The following is a 24215-nucleotide window of genomic DNA, read 5'->3' on the forward strand; positions in this document are numbered from 1 at the left end:
CCTCGCAGTCCGCTAGGATACCTGCCCATCATGCTTTTTACGATGAGGAGCTCTTTGTCGTTGGTGGCACTGCTATCCGCAGGGTTAGCTAATGCTACATACACCAATTCTACACCGACATTTACTCCTCAAGCTATGTTGAGTTCTCCTCGTCGAGGGTCGGCAATCCCAAATTCAGATGGAACGCTTGCACTTTACACTGTGGCTACCTACTCATTTGAGGAGCATCACAATTCTCATGAGCTCCGTGTGATGAACCTTGCGAATGGTACATCTTGGCTATTCAGCAACTCTAGTAGCATCAGCAATGCCAATTGGTTAGGCGATGGAAGTAAGATTATTTGGTTCGTTTCGGAAGATGATGGATCCACTAGCTTTGTCGTCGGAGATGCAACGGCACCAAGTGCGGAGTGAGTCTTCTATTACATCCGTCATGTGGTCTTTGGCTATACAAAATGCTGTGCAAACCTCAATACGGATTTCCATTTGTATCTTGACTCAATTCTGACCTTTTTGTAGACCCATCTCAGCAGGTTCTGTTCCTGGAGCAGTAGATAACCTCAAGCTAGTTGACATTGGCGAGGGAACTCTCGGTGTTGCATTCAGTGGCCAAGCTTTACCCAATGGTACTTTGTATAATTCCGAACTCGCTACTACACCTCTTTCGACTGGAAGAGCATATACCACCATTTTCGTGAGGCATTGGGACACTTGTGAGGAACTCCCAAGACTCTCTTTGAAAACCAGCACTAACATAATAAAGACATCACACCTCAGAGAAACAGTATCTGGTACGCGGCTTTGTCAACCACGGGCAGTAACTATACCCTCAGTGAACCAATTAATGTTTTGAATGGATCTGGACTCGAATCGCCCGTCCCACCATTCGGTGCTACAAACAGGCATGTGAATGACGTCATGTTACTTTCTAGGAAAATTTCTAACTTTGAACAGCTTTGACATTGGTAGCAAAGGTTTATCTTTCATTGCGAAGGACATTACTTTGAACCAAGCTACCACAACTAAGTCTGATGTTTACTATGTGCCATTGACGACATTTACCGAAACCTCTCCCGAATTGAAAGTGGTTTCCACTCCCAAGCTCGAAGGCGCTTCGGACGCTGTAGTCTTTTCACCCTCTGGATCTTCACTTGCTTTCGTTCGTATGGCACATATCGCCTACGAAAGTGACAAGAACCGTGTTCTGCAAGTAGCAGACGTCACTTCCGATTTGACTGCCACTGAATTCTTTGCCTCAGAAGATGGAAAGGGAGCTTGGGATCGTAGCCCAACTACACTCCTTTACAGTCAAGATGGAGAGTCTATTCACGCAGTAGCCGAAGATTTCGCTAGAGTTAGACTATTCACATTTTCTTCGGATCCTGCAAACACAACCCTCCCATCCATTATCTACAAAGATGGCGGTGTAACAGATCTTCACCCGCAAGGAAAAGACAAGTTACTTGTCAGCAGTTCAAGCTTTCTCGATAACTCAGTCTTCTCTTCCGTTGACCCCAGTGTTTCAGCTGCCACCAATGCATCATCTGGTGTTACCACCATCTCAGCCAATCTCAACAGTCTCAAGGCGTACGGAATTTCTCGTGATTTCATTTCCGATGTTTTCTACCAAGGCGATGGAGACTACCTAGTCCACGCTTGGGTCATTAAACCAAGTACATTTGTTGAAGGACAAAAATACCCACTAGCATTCTATATCCACGGTGGACCTCAGGGAGCGACTGAAGATCTTTGGAGTACCCGTTGGAATATGGCCGTGTTCGCCGAACAAGGCTATGTTGTTGTAGCCTTCAACCCCACCGGCAGTACAGGGTTTGGTCAGAATATCACTGACGGAATTCAAAACCAGTGGGGCGGTAGACCATACCAGGATCTCGTCAAAGGTTGGGAATACATCGAAGAGAATCTCCCATTTGTCGACACCGATCGAGCTATCGCTTTGGGTGCTAGTTATGGTGGATACATGGTAAACTGGATTCAAGGCCAACCTCTTGGACGTAAATTCAAGGCTTTGTTCACACATGATGGATGTTTTTCCACTCTTGCCCAATATTCCTCTGAGGAACTTTGGTTCATGCAACATGAATTCAACGGAACACTCTGGGAGAACTTTGACAATTACGCACGTTGGAATCCAGCAAACCACACCGATGCATGGTCAACTCCTCATCTGATTAACCATAATGAGTTAGATTACCGTCTTCCAATCGCGGAAGGTCTTGCTGCATTCAATGTTCTCCAGGCAAAGGGTATTGAGAGTAAATTTTTGAGTTTCCCGGATGAAAACCATTGGGTTTTGAACCAGGAGAATAGTTTGGTGTGGCATAAGACGGTATTAGATTGGTTGAATGAACATGTAGGCTTACCTGCTTATTCGAGCCCAAATGATACCGATTATAGGGCGGTTTTGCAGAGTGGTCCTTGGATTTGAGGCCAATGAAAAGTCACGACAAAGAGATCATTAATAGGGTATTATGATAGGCCAATAAAAATCACATTTTACTTTCGAGCTTTTTTTTCTTTGGTTGCGTAAAGAGTGATGATTTTTGGCAAGTCTCCCGTACAATGTTGCCTCAAGATACTCTAGACTAGCGAGAGAAATCTTTAGTCTCTCTCTCAGGTGATGAAGAGTTTTTTTGTAAAAACACTTAGGCGAATTTGAAAGGGTATGAAGGTCAAGAAACACGTGAGTAGGTTCCCTCTCGTCTGGATGTTCTTTCCCGATTATAGATAGCTCTTTGCTGTCACTTCAAATGGTAGGAACTAGTGCTTGCCCTAATTGATGGGGATAAAGGTAAGAGCCACCTATTTATTTGGTCTCACGATGCTTGGAGTGCTCATGCCATACAATAATTTCATCTCTTCACAGTACCGATTCGATGTTTGCTTGACATTCCATTCCATTCACCCTCATCGGCACACAAACACAAAGTGAATAAACTGTCATCCAATTTTCCCCATTCGGGCCTTAACCTAGAGTTTTTTTACTTTCTTCCCCTTGCAAATCAATTCTTCCCTTCGATATATATTGCTATCGTTCTATCCTAAACATCTGCTGTATTCGATAGGTTCGAGGAGAAAGATAAATTCGAATACCAAAGAAGCTCACCAGAGATCCTTTTTTTTCTCTTATCAAACTCATACTTGGCAATCAGAAACCATGTCTTTCAATCCCGACAAACGAAATGGAAGTCGTGCTAGCTCCTATACTTTTTCTCCAAAGATATCTCAAATACCAGAAGCTCCTTCTCCAGTTCTTCCACCAAACATCCGTAAGTAAATGCCCGCACCATTTCCTGCATATACCACATAAGACATTATCGTGGAACAGAGCTTCATTCTGATCAGATACACCAGATCCAACAACTTTCTGCGCCATTGGTCCTCTTGCCTGCGATCTCGACATTATCTCTCGTCTCCACATTCAAATTGTCAGAGCCACGGGCCGCGATATTTCCCGCGAGGAATTCTATCTCCGTATGGAAGGACGTCCTGCTAGAAGTCCTGCTCCCCTTTCTCCCAACCCAAACAATAATCCATTTTCATCTTCCAATACCAAAATCAACCCTGAATACCAAACATCTGGAAAATGTCGAATGGAAAGTGGCACAACTGTATCTGGCACAACTGCATCTAGAAGTGATGGTCAAAGAAGTGGTGTTAGTGCAATGGACGCAAGAGAGCCAGATCAGAGCTTCAGAGAATTTGTAGCGAGATGTGTGGGTATCACACCGCGGGCTTTATTCATGGGAGTTGGAGCTACAGAGAGAGCAGATAGAAAGGTTGGGAGGGGACCAGGATTGACGCCTAAGGAGGAGGAGGAAAAGGGGGTTTACGAGAAAGTTGATTGGGGAGATGGGATATCTGAGTAGGTGTTCTACGTTTTGTGGAGTCAATTTAAAGCCTCGGTCGGCATACTAATGGAAAGTAGGTTTGATGCGTGGGTCGATATGGTTTGCAAAGAGGTCCTAGCTATGAGAAGAAGACTCGATGCTTCAAGAGGTTTAAATTAAAATTGGCGAACGAATCAGTCGTTCCCTTGGCACACTTCTATTGGTACCAGTTGTTATCATATCTGTGACATCAGTTGCATGGAAAGCGACTGGTGTCTGGAAGTGAATGGCAAATTGTTATCATCGCTCAATCCACCGACTCTACTCACTTATAATAGTACTGAAACTGGGGTGGGAGATGCATATCAAAAGAATGTCGTCTTGCTACAGTTGCCTTCATGCCGAGGATCTCCATACGCGCACAGACTTTGGGCCACTGTACTTTAGAAGATTCTAACTACAACTGCTGGCGAATAGCTTAATAATAATAACAATAATATCAATGATTATCGAGTGTCCTATATGTGATGGGTGAGCGCTGTAAATGAAATTCTTGGCTGGGGAGGATGACGAACTTGCTCAGTATTCCTTGGGCAAAGCTGATAATATATCACCTCTTAACGTTCTATTTCCAGGTTTTAACTTATGTGAGGTTGTGCAGAAGACAAGCCTTCCAGTGGATAGAAGTAGTGAAAGAGATGCTAGATGAGTGATTAAATGAAGTTAGGGAAGAGCTGCGCTCATGTAAAAGTAGTTCAATACAGATGGGTAATTCAGGAGATGGAACACTTGAGTGTAGTCAGCGACGAGTGATTGTGAATGAAAGAACCATAAATTGATTGAAAAGCGCATACGTATAACTACCCAGATACCTATAAAAAACGATTCCCAAACCATGCACACAATACAATCTCCTCACATCCTAACCTCCTCCCCATCACCATTACTCATTCTCATTCGCCCATCCACACCGCCCAACCCAAATACTACCATACCATACCATACCCCACCCTCCCTCTCCTCACCTTTATATACCCCCAATCCCGACAACCCAACATAAGCATTCCACACGCCTCGTGGCGCAGCGGTTAGAATATCTCACTCCCCCGCCGTTTGAGATGTCGCCTTTCTTCCGCATTGTGGTACTTCGATCGTATAGTGCATAGAGTGCGGTTTCGCAAGGCAGTTTCGGACTGTCTTGATCGTACATGTAGACTGGGACTGCAGGCCGTCGCGGCTGAAGTTTTGCTGTTTTTGGTGTGGAGATGGGAGTGAATGGGGTGGATGGAGTGGGGCGTTTTTTAATTTTTGGCGTGGGGGGAAGGGGTTAATTGGGGGTTCTTGATTGGGGGTTTTATGGAGCGGGAAGAGATGGGATGGAAGGGGGGTGAAGGTAAGGTGAAGTGAAGTGAATTGGGATGTTAGAGTGGGTCGCTAGGTTTAAGGGAGGAGAGGTCAAGGTTGTGAGAATGGTAAACTTGGGGGTTCTTTGGATTTAAAGGTAGTTTGTCGAAGAAAAGATAGAGGAATGGGTTCGTTGAAGGCTCTGCGCGAAGTATGTTCTTCTACCGTGAGAGATTTTCTGCTGTTTTGACGCTGTATATGGGATTGTGACTTTTACTGTATCACCAGCTCTGAGAGCGCAAGACTTCTCTCCGCTTACCCGCCCTATTAGTTTGTTTGGTACTGTGTCGCATCTTGTCGCCATCTTAGGGTGAGTTTGGTGTTGAAGTTTCACACCAATAAATATGATACTCACTTGCACTGTTTTTATACCATGACGCATACAGCTTTGAAGCCTGGTCATGATGAACGCGCGCGCATTGTCATCTCTCAAGTGTCGACCCATTTGTTGAGTGAGCATGACTACGGCGCATGTGTCGGTATAATCATACGAAATTAGGAAACTTTACTAAGAAATAGGACTAGAGTTATCCACAGCGCAAGTCTGGAATGGAAATGCATATACAGATGAGTCTAATACAGGATCTTCACTGTACTGCGAGACGAAGTGATCCGTAAAGATGTGTGATGGAGGCGTTGCACTTGTTTGTGGACGTGGAATGACATGGAATTTAAATGTCTTGATGTAGATATGTGCTGCATATGGTACTTGATGTGTTATCTTGGTGCCTAGTTGAGCAGGAAACAACAACATAAAAGGGGGTACAGTAAAGAAACACCAATGTGAAAACTTCAGAAATGAAGATGACGAGATGAGACTTTCTAAGCTTACCAGGATTTTTTTTGAGCCTCATGAGATCTCTCGCAGGATAGTCATTATCTAGTGGTTTAACCTTGGCTTGCTCTTGCTTGAGATCGAAAGGTGTTCTAGGCTGATTCCTTTACTCTTTAGTTAGGAGTTTGACTCTATCTTTGAGTGCGTCGGGTCTAAAATATTCCTCAGCAAGGGAAGCTCAATACACCTCTCAGGTTCTCCGCGAGAGTCGAAGTTGTGGTATATAGTGAGCCAGAAAATCAAATTCAAGTGTCCTTTCTGCTTAGGATCTTTCAAAACTTTTCAGATTAGATCGCCTTCTTTCTATACATTCTTCGATAATATAAGACCCTACTCAGAATTGTTGCCACCCGAGTACTCGTGGAACAGGAATACCGCGAAATTTCTACGTTGTTGCGAATACTGAAGAACAAGTGCTCCATTTCCAACCTTTTCAGTAATGTATACAGTCTTACCAAGTGTTGAAAATCGAGCCATAATGTAAAAAACCGTCCCTCGAGCCTCACTCTAAACGAACATTGCAGGCGCCCCTTTTCAAATTCCAGCGCCAACTTCATGACCTGGTTGATGTCTCTAGGCTAATTGGCAGGCGAGCTCTGACGCCCCTTTCAACAGATGACCTAGCCATATCGATATCTTAAAGCTCTCTTCTCGTCTCTCACATACGATAGGATCGAAATACATCTTTTCAACTAAAACCGAGTGTTCTAAATTTGATATGAAGTAATATAATTCCACATTACGTGTCGATAAATCATGGTGGTCGTCCTGATAGACAACGTAGGGAAGAGAATTAACCTTATAAGAGGTTTTCCGGAAACTAGCAAGTGTTTTCATAGTCTGAAATTACGATGAGCCATTGAACTCGAGGAAGACGCACAGGGATCCAAGTATATACGTGTAAGCTTGAAGATGTTGTTAGGTAAGGGTACTATTTGGAAGACTAGTTTAGATCAGAGAATTAATCTTAGAAGAAGTTTCTTCACGAAATTCTCTCCGCTCAGAGTACTTGAGAATAGGGTTTTGAATAAGATAAATTCTGACCCTGAGTTCTCTCGATCATGTTGCTCTCGGATTACAGAGTTCGAACTTATCCACTGGTGGTTATGATTCATGAGTAAAGTCGTGGAATACAGCAAGGTTAAGATTCTGTTTGAATTATCATCATGAAATATCGAAACGATTCAAGGATCTTATTGGCCTGGGGTGTAATGGAATCTTACAACAGTTACACAAGGGTAAAGTTATTCGCCTGAACCCCATTTCTTGTACAGCTGAAAACTTGTTCCTATCTACCTGTGATATCAACTATCATCTAAATTTCCTTCAAACTTCAATATTGCCGACCTCACTACAACATTGGACGAGTTATTCAACGTTACAAAGTGGATGTTGGGTCCTTGCAGACGATCGGAGATCTTCGAATACTCTGGACAGATATTCTCGAGGAACATCTCCTCCTGAATCCTCAAAATAAGTATTTGAGAATTGCACGACTACGACCACTCGTTTGGGGAATGCCAAGTATCTTTCAGAAAGATTTGTTAGTAGTAATTAGTTTCTCTCATTGTTCCCCATCACACTAATGGTTTGAAAGTGTCAGTCGCTCTAGTAAATACCGTCAACCACGAGAGCTTTCAATCTTGAAAGGGCTAAAAGCCGGTATTGAATTGGGTATTTCCAAAATCTGGACCACGGTAAGATCCAATTCAAGATGGAGTTTTTGGTCTAAGTGAGAAGACTACTGCCAGTTTATTTCATGAGCAATTTGCAACCAATGCAGCCACTATAAGAATCTCGAAATCCGAAGTTGGGTTTGAAATTTGAGAGATTTTGGATGTTCGATATCCTTGGGTGTTGGGCTGCAGTCTAGGCACTCGAACAAATTATTCAGCCTGTAATCAAATCGTCTTTTAGTCACTCGCGATATTGTTATGATGCATTGAATATTTCCATTTTCCGATTCATTCTGAGGCTCCATCTAGGTAGCCAAAGTTTACCACGAAATGAAAGGCCAGAAAGCTTTAAGCGGAACCCATTGAAGAAAGAATGGGACCGTAAGATATCAGATGATGTGAGGCACATCAGGCTCCACCGTTCCATTCATAAAAGAAATCCATAGTCCCATCCATTCGCCCAACTCCATCAAGTCTGATTCAATAAGAGCTTATCCTTGCCAAACAGAAGAAACTGGATCAAGTTCCCACGAACAATCAATCACCAACTCTATCCCTGCCAACTATTCGGAAGAAGACCAGGTACTCTCTCCATTTCCCTCAAGCAAACACCCGCAGCCAAATATCTAAAGCTCTTCAGAGGTTCATCTCGAGCACCTCTTCTCTTTCTCTCATCCAAAGAAACTGCAAAACAAGCAATACTTCGCTCGAGAGCCTCATCCGAATACTCATCATTGACCTTGATAATGCAATTAACGATAAATGCTGCGATTTCGTCATATTTCTCTTTCATGCTGGTGCATAACTCTCGTTGCTTTTTGCTTACAGATCCAACTTTTCCGAGAATATTGCCGACGAATACCTCGCGTTCGCTGATGGGACGAGTTGGATGTTCACTGTACTGATGCATTATGTCTAGCATGTTATTTTCATAACTGTATCTTTGTTAGTTGGATGGTCATAGGAAAGAAAGGGAAGACATGAAAACATGGGTTGTTCAATAGTCCAGACTGGTGGACTGAGTGTAAGGCTTTAATTTTCAGAGGTGATTTAAAACTCGAAACCAATTCAAATTTTCGAAACGTTTGAATGCTCTCAATGAATCGAAAAGTCAAAGCCTCTCATTTTTGAACCACAGTCTGGGCTATTTAACAAATTGTAAACACTTACATTTCCTGAAGTTCGAGGGCATCTTCGCGCAAATGTTGCCATTGAATTCCTTGGGAACGAGATTTAACGAATTCCCACATGTGCTGCATGATATCGGGACTATCATTAGAATGTACGTTTAGCTTTTGAATATCTTCAAAGACTTTTCGCTCGTCGATTGCACGGTAAAGCTTCCCACAAACTTTTTTACTTTCATAGTACTTGACATTCGTGATTTCGTCCTCTTCGTCCATTGCCTCAATTGGAACATACTCTTTCGCGAATTCAAGACGATCATCAGGCCGATGGGAGATTTTAATATGAGGACCTGGAGCCATAAAGTCAGGACGCCAGAGACTACTCTTAGGTACACCTGGGTGATCAAGAATAGGCTAAAAGGTTCCAAATGTTAGTAAAATTCATAGATCAGAGGCAAGAATAATATACCGCTATGCCTGTCTTGGAATAGTCAACTGCAGTCGAGCAAAGTTCCGCCAGTCTAAGGCAAGCGGAACACTCGGTTCCCATCTCATCTTGGTCTGCATACACTTGATGTCTATTGGATATAACACCAAGTTGGTCTGTCTTCATGAATGTTAGGAAAAAATCTGCCATATCTTTTTCTGTGACTGAACGGCCGATGTCGAGAGGTGGTAGTCGTGGGTAGTCTGCGGGCGTTACAGTCCTCTTTAATCTCATGTCAGGATCAAACATTACATAATAGAGGTCTCCATCAAGATCACCACCCGATAACTGACTTGGTAGATCCCGAGGACCTTTCTGACTGAAGCAAACGCAGTTATAAAGTCTCTTCAATGGAGAATCAGCAGGAACATCCACGGCATTCGCCAATTGGATGTCTCCAGGATGAAGGGCAGGAGCACGAGTGATAACAACATTCGATCTGACTAGAGTGGTGCGCTTTCCATCCTCAAGCCAACAACAATAAATTTCGCCTTCCTCCAAAATTCCTGTCTCGTCCATGATGCCATGTAGATGATAGCCTTTCTCGACGGGTATTCTGGCCTTGTGCTTCAACGTGCGAAGCTCAATCAAGACTGTCATTTCGAGGACATCGCGTAGAAACAAATCATTTCTAAAGTCCAAATCTAAAGCAGAGCAGTGTTCAATAAGGTATGGGAGAAGAACAACATCTCCAACTTTTTTGTTTTGAAGGAATGTCGATGCATTGTATGCATTGGCTGTAATTGCTCTCAATCGTGATACTTCCTTTGCTTGGAGCCTCATAAAGTATTCAGGCTCCACTCCTAAATCTTCCAGAATCTTGATGAATTGTCGATTAAGATACATAGGGAGGGGTTTATATGCACCGCCGCATATTTCAAGATCATTCGAGTTCGATCCTTCAAACTTTATCATAGATTCTCTGAGTCGTAACTGAACGCCTGGGAGACTACTATCCAGAGAAATCATTCCTTTGGCACCTGTCATGATTGGTAAGCTTGGTTCAAGAACGATAACTAGATCATAGGCTCATAGGGTGTTCAAACTAACCTTGATAACGAATCTGGAAACAGGTCGGCTTCACACGGTGTTTGTTCGGTAGTCTATCCCATATTTTGTGCATCAATGACTCTGACATTGTGCCCACTCCATCACTGAAGACTCTGCCGTTTCGTTTGACGTCAGCAACTATTTCCACTGTGACTGTTTCATCAAGAGTGAGAGTATTTGGTGTATCAGAGAATGCCTGTCCAATTCGTGCCGCACATTTTGCTGGAGAGCGGATATCTGCAAATCGGCCCAAGTCGTGTATGATATGCCGGGCATCATTATATATGTCGTTTTGTTCGAAAGGTGCCACAAACCAACAAGACTGTGTACGAAGAGAAGAATGTGATGAGCCTAGGTACTCATACTTCTGATTTCCGATTTGGAAACCCTCTCGTAGAACTTTCTTGAAAACTCCGTCGAAAATCTCGTCGTTAGAGACATTGGATGCATATTGAATTCTACCGCCATCTTCATCGCAAAAGGTCACTCGTACAAAGTTACTATGGCTGCCTATTGATGGAAAGTCAGCTATCAGTATGCTAGAATGGTGTTTCTTAGATTCGAAATGGGAAGGATTCAAGTAAAATGGGAGAAAAAGGATACGGGAGGAGTATGAAGCTCACCAGCATATTTACGGAGTATGCGATTGTTACTTTCAGACTCGGGGCCATCTAGATACATCCCGGCAGGAGTAATGGTAACCCGATGAATCAAAGCGGTATTCTGAGAAGCTGTGCCCCCAAATCCTTCAGCGTACAGAGCCTCTTGAGTCGAAGCCTTCTCAATATCCAGCAGTAGTTCAATGATGGCGTTCTTGTCAAAATCTTCCGCTTTGACATTGGGTCCAGGGTACGGGATCTGCAAAAATAGTCTCCTCATGGTCGTGACGCAAATTGGAAGAGTAGTTCTTTCAAACATCGAAGTGAAGGCTGGTAGAAGATCGATTATTTGACGAGGAGACAGATATCCGTTTTGGGCTAGCTTTTGGACTTGAAATGTCAATGGAAATGGTAGTTCGTTATTGAAACTTCCTAAAGCTTCATGAAGTTTCCTGAGTCCGATAATATGAGATTCTGTAGGACGAATGACTGAAGCAGAATGATGAATCATTGGGGGAATGCCTCGAGCATTCTTCAGTGCCTCCAACTTTTGCTCGATGTTCGATGAGAATCCGTTCGTATCTTTGAATATACAGCGATACACAAGAGAGCTACCCGCGATCTCCTTGTGCTTATCGCCAAACCCAGCGACTCGAGACATTTTTGTCTGAGGCCTGCTGCCGTTTCTGAAGTTTATATTACTAAACATATTGGCCATCTCAAGGAGATTGTCTTTTGGAGGGGGTTGGAAAAAATGAGGAGATTGATGAAGTGTTGCAGTAATTCCTGAGTAATGGCCGTCATCAGTAGTGAGGAGTTCAATTGTATCATACCGAATTCCCATCCTTGATCTGTTATCCAGAACCAATATCATTGCTCTCTCCTTGAAATGAACGATGATTTTACATTGCCATCGCAACTCCGGCATGAAAACCAACTCCTCTCCAACATAGCTCCAATTGCCACACATGATTGAAGAGCATTCAAACGAAGTATTAGCAATTGGTGGGCCATGCTTAAGATAGGAATTTTCAACGCGTTCTTTCTCTTCCTTTTCCAAGCACCGGAGCAAATATGGATTGGCAGCTGATTTACTCTTCTCACAATAAATGGGTGTACTGTGATAAATAAGCTTTGCCTGACCAGTCCCTGGATTTCGCTGTCTATTGTTGGGTCTCCGTTCACCAAACTTGCGTAGAAATTTCTCTCCATCTGTAGTCGTCCGAAAGGTAATTTTCGCAAAGTCTTTGCTTCGCGCAGTATAACAATGAAATGCACGAATTGCAAGACTGTTCAACTTGGGTCTGAGAAAATTCCGAAGATCGTGCTCTCCGGTTTGAACTGGTACGTTTGACACGAACACCTCCATCGCGCCTTGGTAAATATCACCCACCGTAAAGATGGAAACAATTGTCAAGTTAAGAGAGTATCATAAGACCGGTGAGAAAATTCAGAGAAGCAACTATCAAATATGGAAGAAATATAATTGACTCCAGATAAAATAGAATAGAGAGACTTGATATTTCTATTGTGGAAAGTATAAGAAGGTAATGGTGAAGGTAAGGCTCAGTGAGATGCAGGTAACCGTTGACTGTGGTGCGGGCAATTCACTGGTTGGTCGATAAAAAAGAGCAAGGGTTTGTAAGCGACAGCGACATCCGCTGATCGGCCGGCGGGATAAATCATTCTCGTCCCATATTACCTTTGTGAATTCTGCATCTCGTGACTGGAGCTTCATGTTTTGAATGCCGCCGACATGTTTTATTGAACTCTTTCATCTAGGTTTCTAGATACTTGAAGATCAAAGGTACAGGATCGCCAACAACACTTTGACAAATTTTTCATTCTTCAACATACCCGTGACCTGACACTGCTTTCAAAACTTTGGAGCATTTGAAAACAAGCTGATGTTGTATGAATTAAGGTCATTGGTAGTACCAATTTTAAACTTACACACTGGCAGCAAGCTCATGGATGCTATCATGACATTCTGGCCAGCTGAATATACCGATGGCCATTTACTCGAGAGATAAACACTATCAGACAACAAGAATTGATACAGAGCTCCAGAGGCCATTGCTTGATGGTCTACAGGAACGGGAGAAGTGCAGATTTTTGGAAAAACAAGCGTCCCCTCCACCTGTCAATTTATGGTCTTCTTTCAACGCCCGTAGAGGGATACAATGATTGATTGAGAAACCAACGATTAAGACAAACACACTTTGCAGCTACATTACCAAAGCAGCACCGCACATCTATATACGCCTCCATTTCTCGCAGTAGTTGGAGCTCGAGCTTCTCCAACTAGGTACGATAGATTCCATTCACATCTGCCTCAACACACTCGGTCCATCGACCCAACTTTGAGACCTCAGAAAAATCGAGCCCAGAAATCATATCAAATCTCTACCTCAAGCTCAGATCACACTATCGTCCGCTCTGATCTATTCAGAACTTTCCAGTTCCCCACTCCTGCTAACAACCGAGTGAGCCGAGGTATTCTCCCCCCACTTCTCGTCTGATATCTTCTAATACTGTCTGCCTTATTAGTCGAAAGCGGCTACAGACCGGTGACTCCATGATTGAGGCGAGGTGATTGACATCAGAAAGTCTTTTGATGAAGAGCAGGCAGAGAGTTTGATCTTCTGAGATATTATTAGAATCACGAATTAGATGTGCAACATTTCGTGTTCTCGTGGTCGAGGGAATGGTTTAGTTTGGTGTGAGATAACCATGTAAGGCTTTTTTGAATACCTAGTTGATCGGGCTTTATTATGTGGCTTTGTGTAGGCTTTATTTAGAATGTGCAAGATAGTTGTCTTGGTCATTCCGAGACATATCTTGGGAAGAGCTAGAATTTCTGGAACTTGTGGTAGTAGGTACTGATAAAGGTTATTCATATGCACGGGCCGAAAAAATTTACTTCCTCTTGGTAAAGATTCCTGGATTGGGGATTGAACACAAACTCGATGTGCGGAGTATTTGAAAGTATTATATATAATATATACATAGTGAACCAGTGTTTCAAACTATCTAATCATCGGACTGAAACTCAAAACTTTCAGATTCTCATTCCAACCTTTAATTCATCATGCAATTACCTACCACCTAGTAATAAGCACATTCAAAGTCTACTCGAAAAGATTTTCATCATCATGATTTACAAAGTCCAACCACTGACACAAAAAGCCGTATATACTTTATCCCAAATCTAAATTCCCTCAACCTATATTCTACATACTTCCTCCATCCCTCTCTATGATTCAAGATAGATTTTGTTGCACATCTAATATAGCTTTCTAATAATAATATACTCACAAAATCGCACCATAACGATTTCCAGATCACCTCTACGACCAACACAGGCCTCAATACAATCCGATCCATCTTCCATCTTCCATCTTCCATCAGTCTCCACTTCCATCTCGCCTTCTATTCTATTCTTTGATCCTTTTGTTGCACATCTATTATACCTACCTGATAATAATAGATCCCATCTACCATAATCCCCATCCCCCAGTAACCTTCCCCATAACAATCAATCCCCATTCCCTCCCTCTCCCGTAAACTCTCAGAACCCATAACCTGCCCAAAATGTTGCACATCTCATATACCCATCTAATAATAATATCCTCATATTCCTTCTTCCCTCTCCCCAACCCTCCCAATCTTCTCACAGACACAGAACCCAATCCTATATCAAACATATTAATATACCATCCTCTTATCAAACCTTCCACCCAATCCGTCCTAGCCTCTCCGAACCTCCACTCTGCGGCTCAAAAATAAACCCCAAGCCACTTTTTAGCGCAGAATTGACGCCGCGTCGGAGCAGCTTCTGGTCCGTGGGGAGACTCGGTAATTGCTGTGGGTCAGGTGGGACTCGGACCTGGTTACTTTTTGGAGTGTTGTGTTGGTTTGGCGAGAGAGAGGGAAAATGGGGATGATTTCTTTCGGCCAAAGAATAGATTCTTTTGATTTGTTTTCCTCCCGAAATCCTGAGGATTTGAAGAATTGTAACAATGGTATATTGATCTTCATATCTCTTCATGAAAACCATTTAAGTGTATTCTATGCAATGTACGAGTATCGAAACCAAAAATTTGCAGTCTCAACTTTCAAGTGCGAGTTGCACTATTCGATGATGATGGGATATTTCATGTCTCAAATTCTTGAGACATACCTAGATGGAGACGGTTTCTCGTAGTGTCTGACGTCACTACTATTGCATATCACGTTGTTGCTATTTTGTTCTCTTTTCTATTATTGTGGATTGTTTGTAGTGTTTGATCATCAAGTGTGGTTGAATTGCCTTCGCTGTGTCAATTTGCATGATGGAAAGTTCTTAGGACTCTGTGTATGGAATTCGGAAGGGATTGTTTGATCAAATTCACGATTGGGAGAAAAGGTCTCCTGAAATCTGTTTTGTATAGGGTGTATTGGTTATGCTGAAGATCTACAAGAGAGAAAGACTCGTACCTTTATATCCATCCACATCAAATGTCAATCGGTTAATCTAGGTTACTGAGCAACCGAAATCGCTAAGATAGAGCGATTCCAATCAACCGTTATTATTCGCACAAAAAATATCATTCAATGTCTAATTCAATTCTACAGCAAGAGAAGGAATTCATCTGATGTATAAGTTTGGCATTCCACATCTATAAAATAGTTCTAATCCAACCATACCAAGCATTCATCCAGACTGCTTTGCGGGACCGTCCAATTTGATTGCATGTCCTACTCCATGAGTAACCTTCACATCTCCAATTCTGGAATATTTTCATGTATTGGGAAATAAATCGGTACTTTGGTAACATCATTGTTAATGAAAAAGATCTCACTATCACCGAGATGATTGATATAATTCCACAAACACTTTCTTCACTCTTGAACACTGTCAAACTTTTGAACAGTCGAGAAACATCACCGTTGTATGCTCCACAACTTACTTCTCTCTTGATTTGTACATTTGCCTGGAGCCAAAGGAGAATTATCAGCATCAAAAAAATCATATCCTTCTCTCGAAAAGGTCCTGGCATATCTAGACTTTAAGCCGCTGTTTTCAAGGATTTCTCGTAGGAAAATGACAATACATACTATATTCCACCCCCTTACCCTTCTTCAATATCCTTTCTTTCACTCCCCACCTACAGATTAAGTCGTCGAATATCAATCTCCCATTTCAACACACATCACCAGTAATCTCAATCTCAATCATATTCCTCTTCTTCCCTTTCCCCTTTCCATCAATATCAACCACCCATACATAAACCCCACAACTCTCAACCAAAACCAAAGTAATTATCAAAGTAATCTTACAACATAACAAATTTAGAACTCTTCCACTAATCATCATCTGGGTATCTTTGTTAACCTGGAATGCAGAACAATTTTGAATGGTAGACCGTACAGCAAGTTAATATCCATGATCCATCAAGCGCAGACATTTCCTACCAAAGAACACCATCACTTCTCAAAATCTGCGCGATGTATCTCAAAGGTGCTTTGTCTTCTCTATTGAGGAGGATCATTGGGAAATAAAGTGCATTCACTGTATATATAATTACCTAACCAAATAATTTCAATCTCAATCCCCGTCTTCAAGACCCAAAAAACCACAATTCCTCCAATCTCTTCTCCCTTATATTCCTCATAGTCTAATCCTAAACTCTGCTTTTAATCATCAGTGCCATCATAATTATTGTCACTCCCACTTCTAGTCTTATCGTACTTCCTACCCCCTCACCACCAATCCCCTTGTTTTCACAAAACATCAAATATCAAACGACAAATCATATTTCATACACGCCCGGGAACACCCCTCTTCCTTTCTGACTCCCTTTCTGACTACCTTTCCAAATACACACTCACACCCATACCCATACCCACAGCATAAACTACAAACCAACGTACCCTCACCAAACAAACTTGGGTACACAACTCAAAATCAAAACACCATCACCACCACAACCACCGCCAGCCTAGTGCAGTTTTATTATGTTATTATGTATTTAGACATACTGTGAGAATTTGGATGGGGAAGGGGGTTGTTTAATACTTATATACTTATATACTTATATACTTCTTTACTTCTTTACTTCTTTACTTCTTTACTTCTTTACTTCTTTACTCTTTACTTCTTACTTCTTTACTTCTTTACTTCTTTACTTCTTTACTTCTTTACTTCTTTACTTACTCAACTCACCTTTTACCAAGAAGGTAGATTATAATAGTGCATATTGCATCTTATATAAATCTCTCTTTCTGACCAATATTTGATTAGGTGTATATAATGCGCCTCTACTTCAATTCACTCTATTTCATTTCATCCGTTCATAGACTGGTATACTCTATTCTATCTATCTACCCATCCATCCACAATAAATTCCCTCCCCATTCCCCCTCAAACCAACCCCCATCCCAAAAATCACTTCAACGAAAAGCGACGCAGGGTTTCTCAAATCCACCCGCTAGAACATCACTTTAATCATACACCATTCCTCTTCTAGATTCTAGTGAAACCCATAATCTAGAATCTCTCTTTTCTCTAGAGAAAGAAGTTGCGAGAAAGAATGAGAGAAGGTTTGCTGTTACTTGAGAATTCGCATCGTTTTTTTTTTTGGAGTGGTAACCTTATAGATTGTTGTGAGGGGGGGGGTTTCATCGTTGTGTAGGTATCGTCACTATCACTATTGTTACTACCACTATTGTCACTACCATCATCATTACCATTATCCTCACCACTTCTCAACCTCTACTGTAATCCCCTCCCTATCCGCATCCACATCCTTCATCTCTCAAACAAAAATCAAAACCAACACCCAGCACTCAACACCCAAGCAATCCCCTCCCCATTAACTCTCTAACAAATTTTCACTCCCCCCCACTTCCTACCAGCAACATAAAACCCCCTCCCTTCATACATCACAAAATCTAAAACCCTCATCCAAACTTTTAATTCTCAATCATTCCATCCTAATCTCTATTCCATCATAAATTATATTTCCTTCGAAAATCAAAACAAAATCCGCTATCCACTCACCATTTACGACCCATCGATCACCACTCACTACTCACCACTCACAAATCACTATTCTCCACCCAGAGAGTCAATAGCTACCTAGCTATCTAGCTGCACTTTTCCAGATTCCAGATTCCTGAATGGGTGTATTTTCTGATCTTTGTATATATGAATATCCATCCATAGCTATATTGGGTTTCAAATTCAAATTTAAATTCATATTCATATTCAAAGTCAAACACATATTTCCACCCCCCACATATCTACTTCCTCTCTGCCTCTCTCCCTCTCTCCCTCTCTCCCTCTCTCCCTCTCTCCCTCTCTCCCTCTCTCCCTCTCTCCCTCTCTCCCTCTCAATCCCCTCATAAACTATTCCCCTTCCCTTCCATTCCTATTCCTTTTCCAACTACCAAATACCAAATACCAAATTCCAAGATCAAATTCCATAATCAAAAATCGCTACCTATTTAAGTCTCATCTATCCCCTCGTCTATTCATATTCCCTCGTCTATCCCCCCTCAGCCCCATCAAAACTCCCACCACTCCCACCACCACTACCATCCTCCCCTCCCCCTTCCTCCACAGCCTTCTACAAATCCCTCCAATCTACAACTCCCTTCACAACCATCTTTACTCTTGAACCCCTCTATAAGACCATCCTCCTTCATCTACATCCCCATCCCGCATCTCAATCTCACATCTCGTATTCCATCCTACAGCCACCGAGTACTACTACTAGCCACTTGTCAAAATCACACTAAAATTCATCAAATCTTATAGAATATACTTCTAATTTTTAAATTACAAGATTATTAGTTTGTATAAACAATTATATAATTAGGTTAAAAATCAAATGAAATTTAATAAATATCATATGATTTATTTTTAATAATTTTTCATATTAAAGAATAATAAGTCAAAACTAAAAGAAATTTTTTTTCTTCAAAATATTGAAATTTGTTAATAAAATAAGCGAAAATTATAACCTTTAATAAATATGTTTCTAAATAATATAATTAATAATTTAAAAAAATATAAAGAGTATTAAAAATATGATTTTACTAAATATTAATATCGAAATAATATTTATATTAAAATTTCAAATAAAAATATCTAGTTAAAGTTATTAATTTTATACATAATAAAAGTAGTAAAATGACTTTTTTAGATGTAATTTTAATAAGCAGCTGGTACTATATATCTCAATCTTATATATTAATCTCACATCTTAATCTTATATTCATTCTCATTCTATAGTACTAGTCAACTACTATTAGTCTAAATTCATTTTCATACTAAAACTTATTATTTATATATATGAATTTCTTAATAATTAATAATAAAATCTAAGTATTTTCTTATATATATTGATATAAGTTTATAAAATATTAAATAAAAATAATATTGATTTTTTTTTAATATTTTATTGATTGAATTCTAGAAATTCAAAGTTATATTATTTTAAAAATAATGAGATTTATTAGTAAAATAAATGAAAATCAAGTAACCTTTTTGAGATTTTAATTTAATTATATAAATTTTTATAATATAAATTTCTAAGGATTTTAAAATTTTGAAAATATTAAATTGTATTATAAAAACTTTATAAAAATAAATTTTAAAAGAATTTTATTTATATATTATAAAGATTTTAGTATTTGAAAATATAATAAAATATTGATTTTTAATATGAAAATAAGTTTGAGCTGATAGTAGTTGATTAATATTATACCTCTCAACTTTCATCTTCTAGCCCTCTATCTCTCATCTCTTACTTTATTTCATTCTATCTAATCTTTTATATTCATTCTAGTTTCTAATCCTTAAATCATCTTTTATTTAATCTATTTAATCTATTCTATTTAATCTATTTCATTCTATCTTATCTCATTTAATCTTATACATAACACTCTGTCGTAGAACAACTACGAGAGCAGGGTATAATTCATCTTTAGAATCTATAACTATATCGATAGTAAAGTACTTGTAAAGCGTGTTTATATACTAGCTATATATATGTAATTGTATATATATATATATACGTATATGAGTAATCGTAGTTACGATTGAGGCCGATTCGTAACATTATTCATTTATTTAATTTCTAATCTTTTAAATAATTTCTATTCAATCGATTCTATTTTACTATATTTTAGCTCATCTCATCTTATTCTATTTAATCTTATATATTCATTTTGATTTCTAACTCCTTAAAACATATTTTATTTAATTCATTCTATTTTATTTTATTTTCTCTTATCTCATTCTTTACTTCTAAAAAAAATTCTTTTTATCTCATTTTATCTCAAATTTTTTTTTATCTTAATACTTTTTTTCTTCTATTTTCTCTTCTATTTTCTCTTCTATTTTTCTATTTAATTTCATTTATTTATTCATTTTAATTTCTAATTCTTTAAATAACCTTTATTTAATCTATATTTTTTTCACCATCTCATCTCATCTCATCCTATCCCATCTCATTCCATCTCATTCATCTCATTCTATTCAATCTATCTAATCCCTAAACTCATCCCATCCATTCCCTATATTTTTCTAATCCCCCCCTCCCTCATCTACTCAATTAGATAAAGTAATAAACTATCCTCAAAACCAATGCCTCCCCTCAATCTCAACCTTTCAATCTAATCTACCCACTTAGGTATATAATTCGCCATTCTCATTCTTCTCGATTCCCGGCTCCATTCAGCTTCACTTATACCCTTCTTCTTTCCTTCCCCCGTCCTCTCCTATTCTACCCGAATCCAACCTTCAACCTTCAAACCCACACAATCACAACATCCAATACAACACACCAAATCACATTACATCACCAGAATCTCACAAAATCTCAAACCATTATAAGACTTATTTTTTCTTATTCTTATTTTGATTCTTTTTCATATCCCTATGCCTATTTAACCACTAAATATTTCCCCTTCCCAAATCAAGCCTAATCACATCTCCCCTCCCATCATCTCATCCATATATGAATATCATCTAGTCGCAAAACCAGATCAATCAAAAAATAAATGAGACCTAGCAAAATTCCTTCTTCCACAAATTTCTCATCCACAATCCCAAAATACTACCGTTCAATAATAGTAAAATGAATCCTCATCAACCACACCACTCAAATGGAGGGATGATATAAAAAAAAGCCATTGAATCGATTCAAAGCACAGCTCTTTCTTGGTTCAATGCCTCATACAGACCAATTGAAATTTATCCCCAATTCATCTCACTTCCCATTCTTTCCTCCCCACCTAAATCAATCTTTCCATCAATGACTAGCATTGAAACCTGAAAGTCTCAGCTCACACCCAATATAACATGTTTCCTAGAATAGAAAGGTATCTCAAAAGTAAAAAGCTCCGTCGTAGAAAAGAAGAACGTTCATCGATACACATTACTGTTATTAGCCCATGTAATAAGTGTCTTAAATTTGGGTTGAACTCCTCCGAAAGAACAACGTAAAAAAAAAAGGAAAATAGAAAAACACCCTCCACAAGAGAATTGCAAAATTGGCGCGAAAGAAATGAAGAAAGAGAGTTGTGAATTTTGCTACTCGATTTAATGAAAATGCGCCAATAAAAACTTGTGTACATTCGTTCTGTTCATATCGAGTTTTACTTGATCAACTCGATTCCCAATTGCGCCATATGTAAGACCCTATCTTTATACTTGAATGAAGTCTATATTAGGATATAGATAATCTATTCATCCCATATTCGTTTGATAGGTATGTAAATTACAAGGCTTGACCTGGAACAGGCTTTCTATCCACTGGACTTCTGATATTTGGAGCAGATGGTGGAGATGAAGGACTATCTGTTGGCGCAGAAGTAATCAATGTAGGACTTGGTTGTCTAGAGATAGGATCGGTATCCGAATCACTCCGAGCACGTCCTTCACTTTGTGGCGCCACTTCATTATTTGGTGGGGTAATTGGTCGTGGTTCGGCGGCCTGAACTGGCGGAGAGACTGGTCTTTGTTCGGTTGCCTGTCCTCGAGGTGTCATTGGTCTTTGTTGATTTGGATGATTTGGAGGAACCATTGGGCGTTGACCTTGTGGAGTCATGGGTCTGTTACCAGCTGGTGACATAGATCTTGGAGGTCCTTGCGTCATACCTGGACCACGAGGAGGTCCTTGTCCGTTTGGACCCATTGGTCTTGGTGGTCCAGCTGGTGACATAGATCTTGGGGGACCTTGCATCATACCTGGACCGCGGGGAGGACCTTGTCCATTTGGTCCCATGGGTCTTGGAGGTCCATTGGGTGGTCCATTTGGTCTCATTGGAGATGATGGATAAGGTGGACCACCATCTTTGTTCGGAACGCGAGGAGGACCTTGATTCATACTGGGTGACATAGGACGTTGTTGAGGACGCATAGCAGGCGAACCTTGAGGACCAGGTTGTTGAGGACGTGGTTTAACAGGACGAGTAGAGAGACAAGTTCGAGGAACAACACCTTGTTTAGAACGATCGAGACGAATGCAAAGAGCCTGCTTTCAATCAGTATGTGTAATTCAGAATAAGCAATTTTAATGGAATCTTACCCATCCATCATCATATTCATGCAAAATTCGAATCAATTGACCAGCTTTCAATTCAAGTTCATCATCCATGGAAGGAACAAAATCAAGTTGAACCCGGTGAACAGTAGTATTAGGAGGACCTCCAGCTGCAGCAATAGCCAAACCAGTTGCAGATTGAGCTTGAGTGGCACCTGACGCAGTACTGAATTCAGAACCCGAAGGACTTGGTGGGCTCAAAACTGTGTTGGGCTTAGTAGTGAAATCCATTTTGAGACCATTACCGGCTTTAGAAGCGCTGCGAGCTAAACCAACTGGTTTGAGAGGGGCTGGAGCAGGAGACTTAAAAGCAGGAGACGATGCAGCAGCAGCAGCAGCACCAACGGCAGAAGTAGCAATTACTTCACCTCCATCGTTGAAACCTTCGATGATAGGTGGACCATTGGTATTAGGTGTATCGATAGATTCAGCGTGATTACCAAATGGATTGTCTCTATTCTGGTCTTGAGGTTGTTGCGAGTGATAGCTAGGGGCACTTGATACTGGTGTTAACATACCACCCATTTGAGAAGGTGATTGACTGGCTCCAGTTTTCTCATTGAAGGGTTGGAATTGTGTAACAGGGCGGAGAGATAGACGATGGGCAGCTGTTGTTGCGGCTGCTCCTCCTGCATTTGAACGTTGACTTGCTTGACGTTGAACTTCTACACGTGTAGCTTCTGCGCGACGAGCTGATGAAGCTACCATGGCAGATTTCTCATCATCAAGACGTTCAGCCTTGGCTGCTTGCTTCTTCTTCTTAAAGAAGAACAAGAGAAGAGCAAGTCCAACTCCAAACAATAACAAGATGCCAACGACCAATCCTGCTTTACCACCGGCACTCATGCCGGAACTCGATGTATCGGCTGCTACAGTAGAGGAAGCATTGGCAGAGGAAGCACTCGTAGCGGAGGCGACTGCGGTACTTGTTGGTAGATTATCGGTGGCTGCGAGAAGAGCGACTGAACTTCCTACAGACGTTGTAGCGACGAGGGAACTGGGAAGTTCGGAAGAACTGGAAGCGGAAGTTTTCAGCGTGGAGGCAGAAGTTGTTGTGTGACTTGCGCTTGAAGAAGAAGAAGAAGAAGTCTTGGCGGCTGTAGTTTTAGTTGAGGAGTGTGTCTCTTCAGCCAATGTTGTTTCATCTTCTTGTCCGACAGTTGAGTAACCTGCAATCGATCCGCTAAAGGTTGGTGAAGCTGTTACATAAACAACCGATACAATTGTTTGTAAAGCTGGCTCTGGATCTGGTTGCCTGACCTCAATTGGAGCAGCGATCATATCTTCCTGGTTTAATTCGGCGCGCTTCGCATGACGCGCATGTTGATGAGAACGACCTTTCATCTTGACCGATTTGAAGATTTGTGGATTGAGTATGGATTGGATTGTGGATGGACGTCAATTAGTATTTCGAGACAATTAGTATTCTTTCGCTCCGAGGAATATCTTGTTGATCGGGTACGATATTGGTATGATTATTGTAATAATCAACTAGATCCTCATCTATTGACAATGTGTGAGTTGTATTCGAAAAGAAGGTAATGGGAGACAATCGCGTTTGAAGGTTGGTGTAAAGAATGTAATCCAAT

The 24215-nt window shown here is 40.6% G+C and overlaps 4 protein-coding genes across 4 annotated transcripts; 2 read left to right on the forward strand and 2 right to left on the reverse strand.

Moving 5' to 3' along the window:
• Nucleotides 1-30: 30 nt before the first annotated feature.
• On the forward strand, nucleotides 31-2449 carry EAF01_007594 (uncharacterized protein; the record flags this gene model as incomplete). Its single annotated transcript, XM_038915850.1, has 4 exons — nucleotides 31-410; nucleotides 520-713; nucleotides 764-902; nucleotides 955-2449. The coding sequence occupies 4 exons, from the start codon at nucleotides 31-33 to the stop codon at nucleotides 2447-2449; spliced, it is 2208 nt and encodes a 735-aa protein (XP_038768321.1).
• A 55-nt stretch (nucleotides 2450-2504) lies between these two features.
• Nucleotides 2505-4354, forward strand: EAF01_007595 (uncharacterized protein). Its single transcript, XM_038915851.1, has 4 exons — nucleotides 2505-2812; nucleotides 3087-3290; nucleotides 3376-3886; nucleotides 3950-4354. Exons 2-4 carry the CDS (start codon nucleotides 3179-3181, stop codon nucleotides 4029-4031), a joined length of 705 nt encoding a protein of 234 aa, XP_038768322.1. The 5' UTR covers nucleotides 2505-2812; nucleotides 3087-3178; the 3' UTR covers nucleotides 4032-4354.
• A 3962-nt stretch (nucleotides 4355-8316) lies between these two features.
• Nucleotides 8317-12398, reverse strand: EAF01_007596 (uncharacterized protein; the record flags this gene model as incomplete). Its single annotated transcript, XM_038915852.1, has 5 exons — nucleotides 8317-8701; nucleotides 8937-9307; nucleotides 9363-10360; nucleotides 10431-10940; nucleotides 11054-12398. 5 exons carry the CDS (start codon nucleotides 12396-12398, stop codon nucleotides 8317-8319), a joined length of 3609 nt encoding a protein of 1202 aa, XP_038768323.1.
• A 9403-nt stretch (nucleotides 12399-21801) lies between these two features.
• Nucleotides 21802-23970, reverse strand: EAF01_007597 (uncharacterized protein; the record flags this gene model as incomplete). Its single annotated transcript, XM_038915853.1, has 2 exons — nucleotides 21802-22557; nucleotides 22612-23970. 2 exons carry the CDS (start codon nucleotides 23968-23970, stop codon nucleotides 21802-21804), a joined length of 2115 nt encoding a protein of 704 aa, XP_038768324.1.
• Between the last annotated feature and the right edge of the window lie 245 nt (nucleotides 23971-24215).

This window comes from Botrytis porri, assembly GCF_014898465.1.
Source record: "Botrytis porri strain MUCL 3234 chromosome Unknown BPOR_010, whole genome shotgun sequence".
In the NCBI taxonomy this organism is placed as follows: Eukaryota; Fungi; Ascomycota; class Leotiomycetes; order Helotiales; family Sclerotiniaceae; genus Botrytis; species Botrytis porri.

Coding starts and splice junctions, on each gene's coding strand:
- EAF01_007595 (XM_038915851.1), top strand. CDS start 3,179: ATGTCTTTCAATCCCGACAAACGAAATGGAAGTCGTGCTAGCTCCTAT. Junction 3,291..3,375: donor AGTTCTTCCACCAAACATCC/GTAAGTAAATGC, acceptor CAGATACACCAG/ATCCAACAACTTTCTGCGCC. Junction 3,887..3,949: donor TGGGGAGATGGGATATCTGA/GTAGGTGTTCTA, acceptor AATGGAAAGTAG/GTTTGATGCGTGGGTCGATA.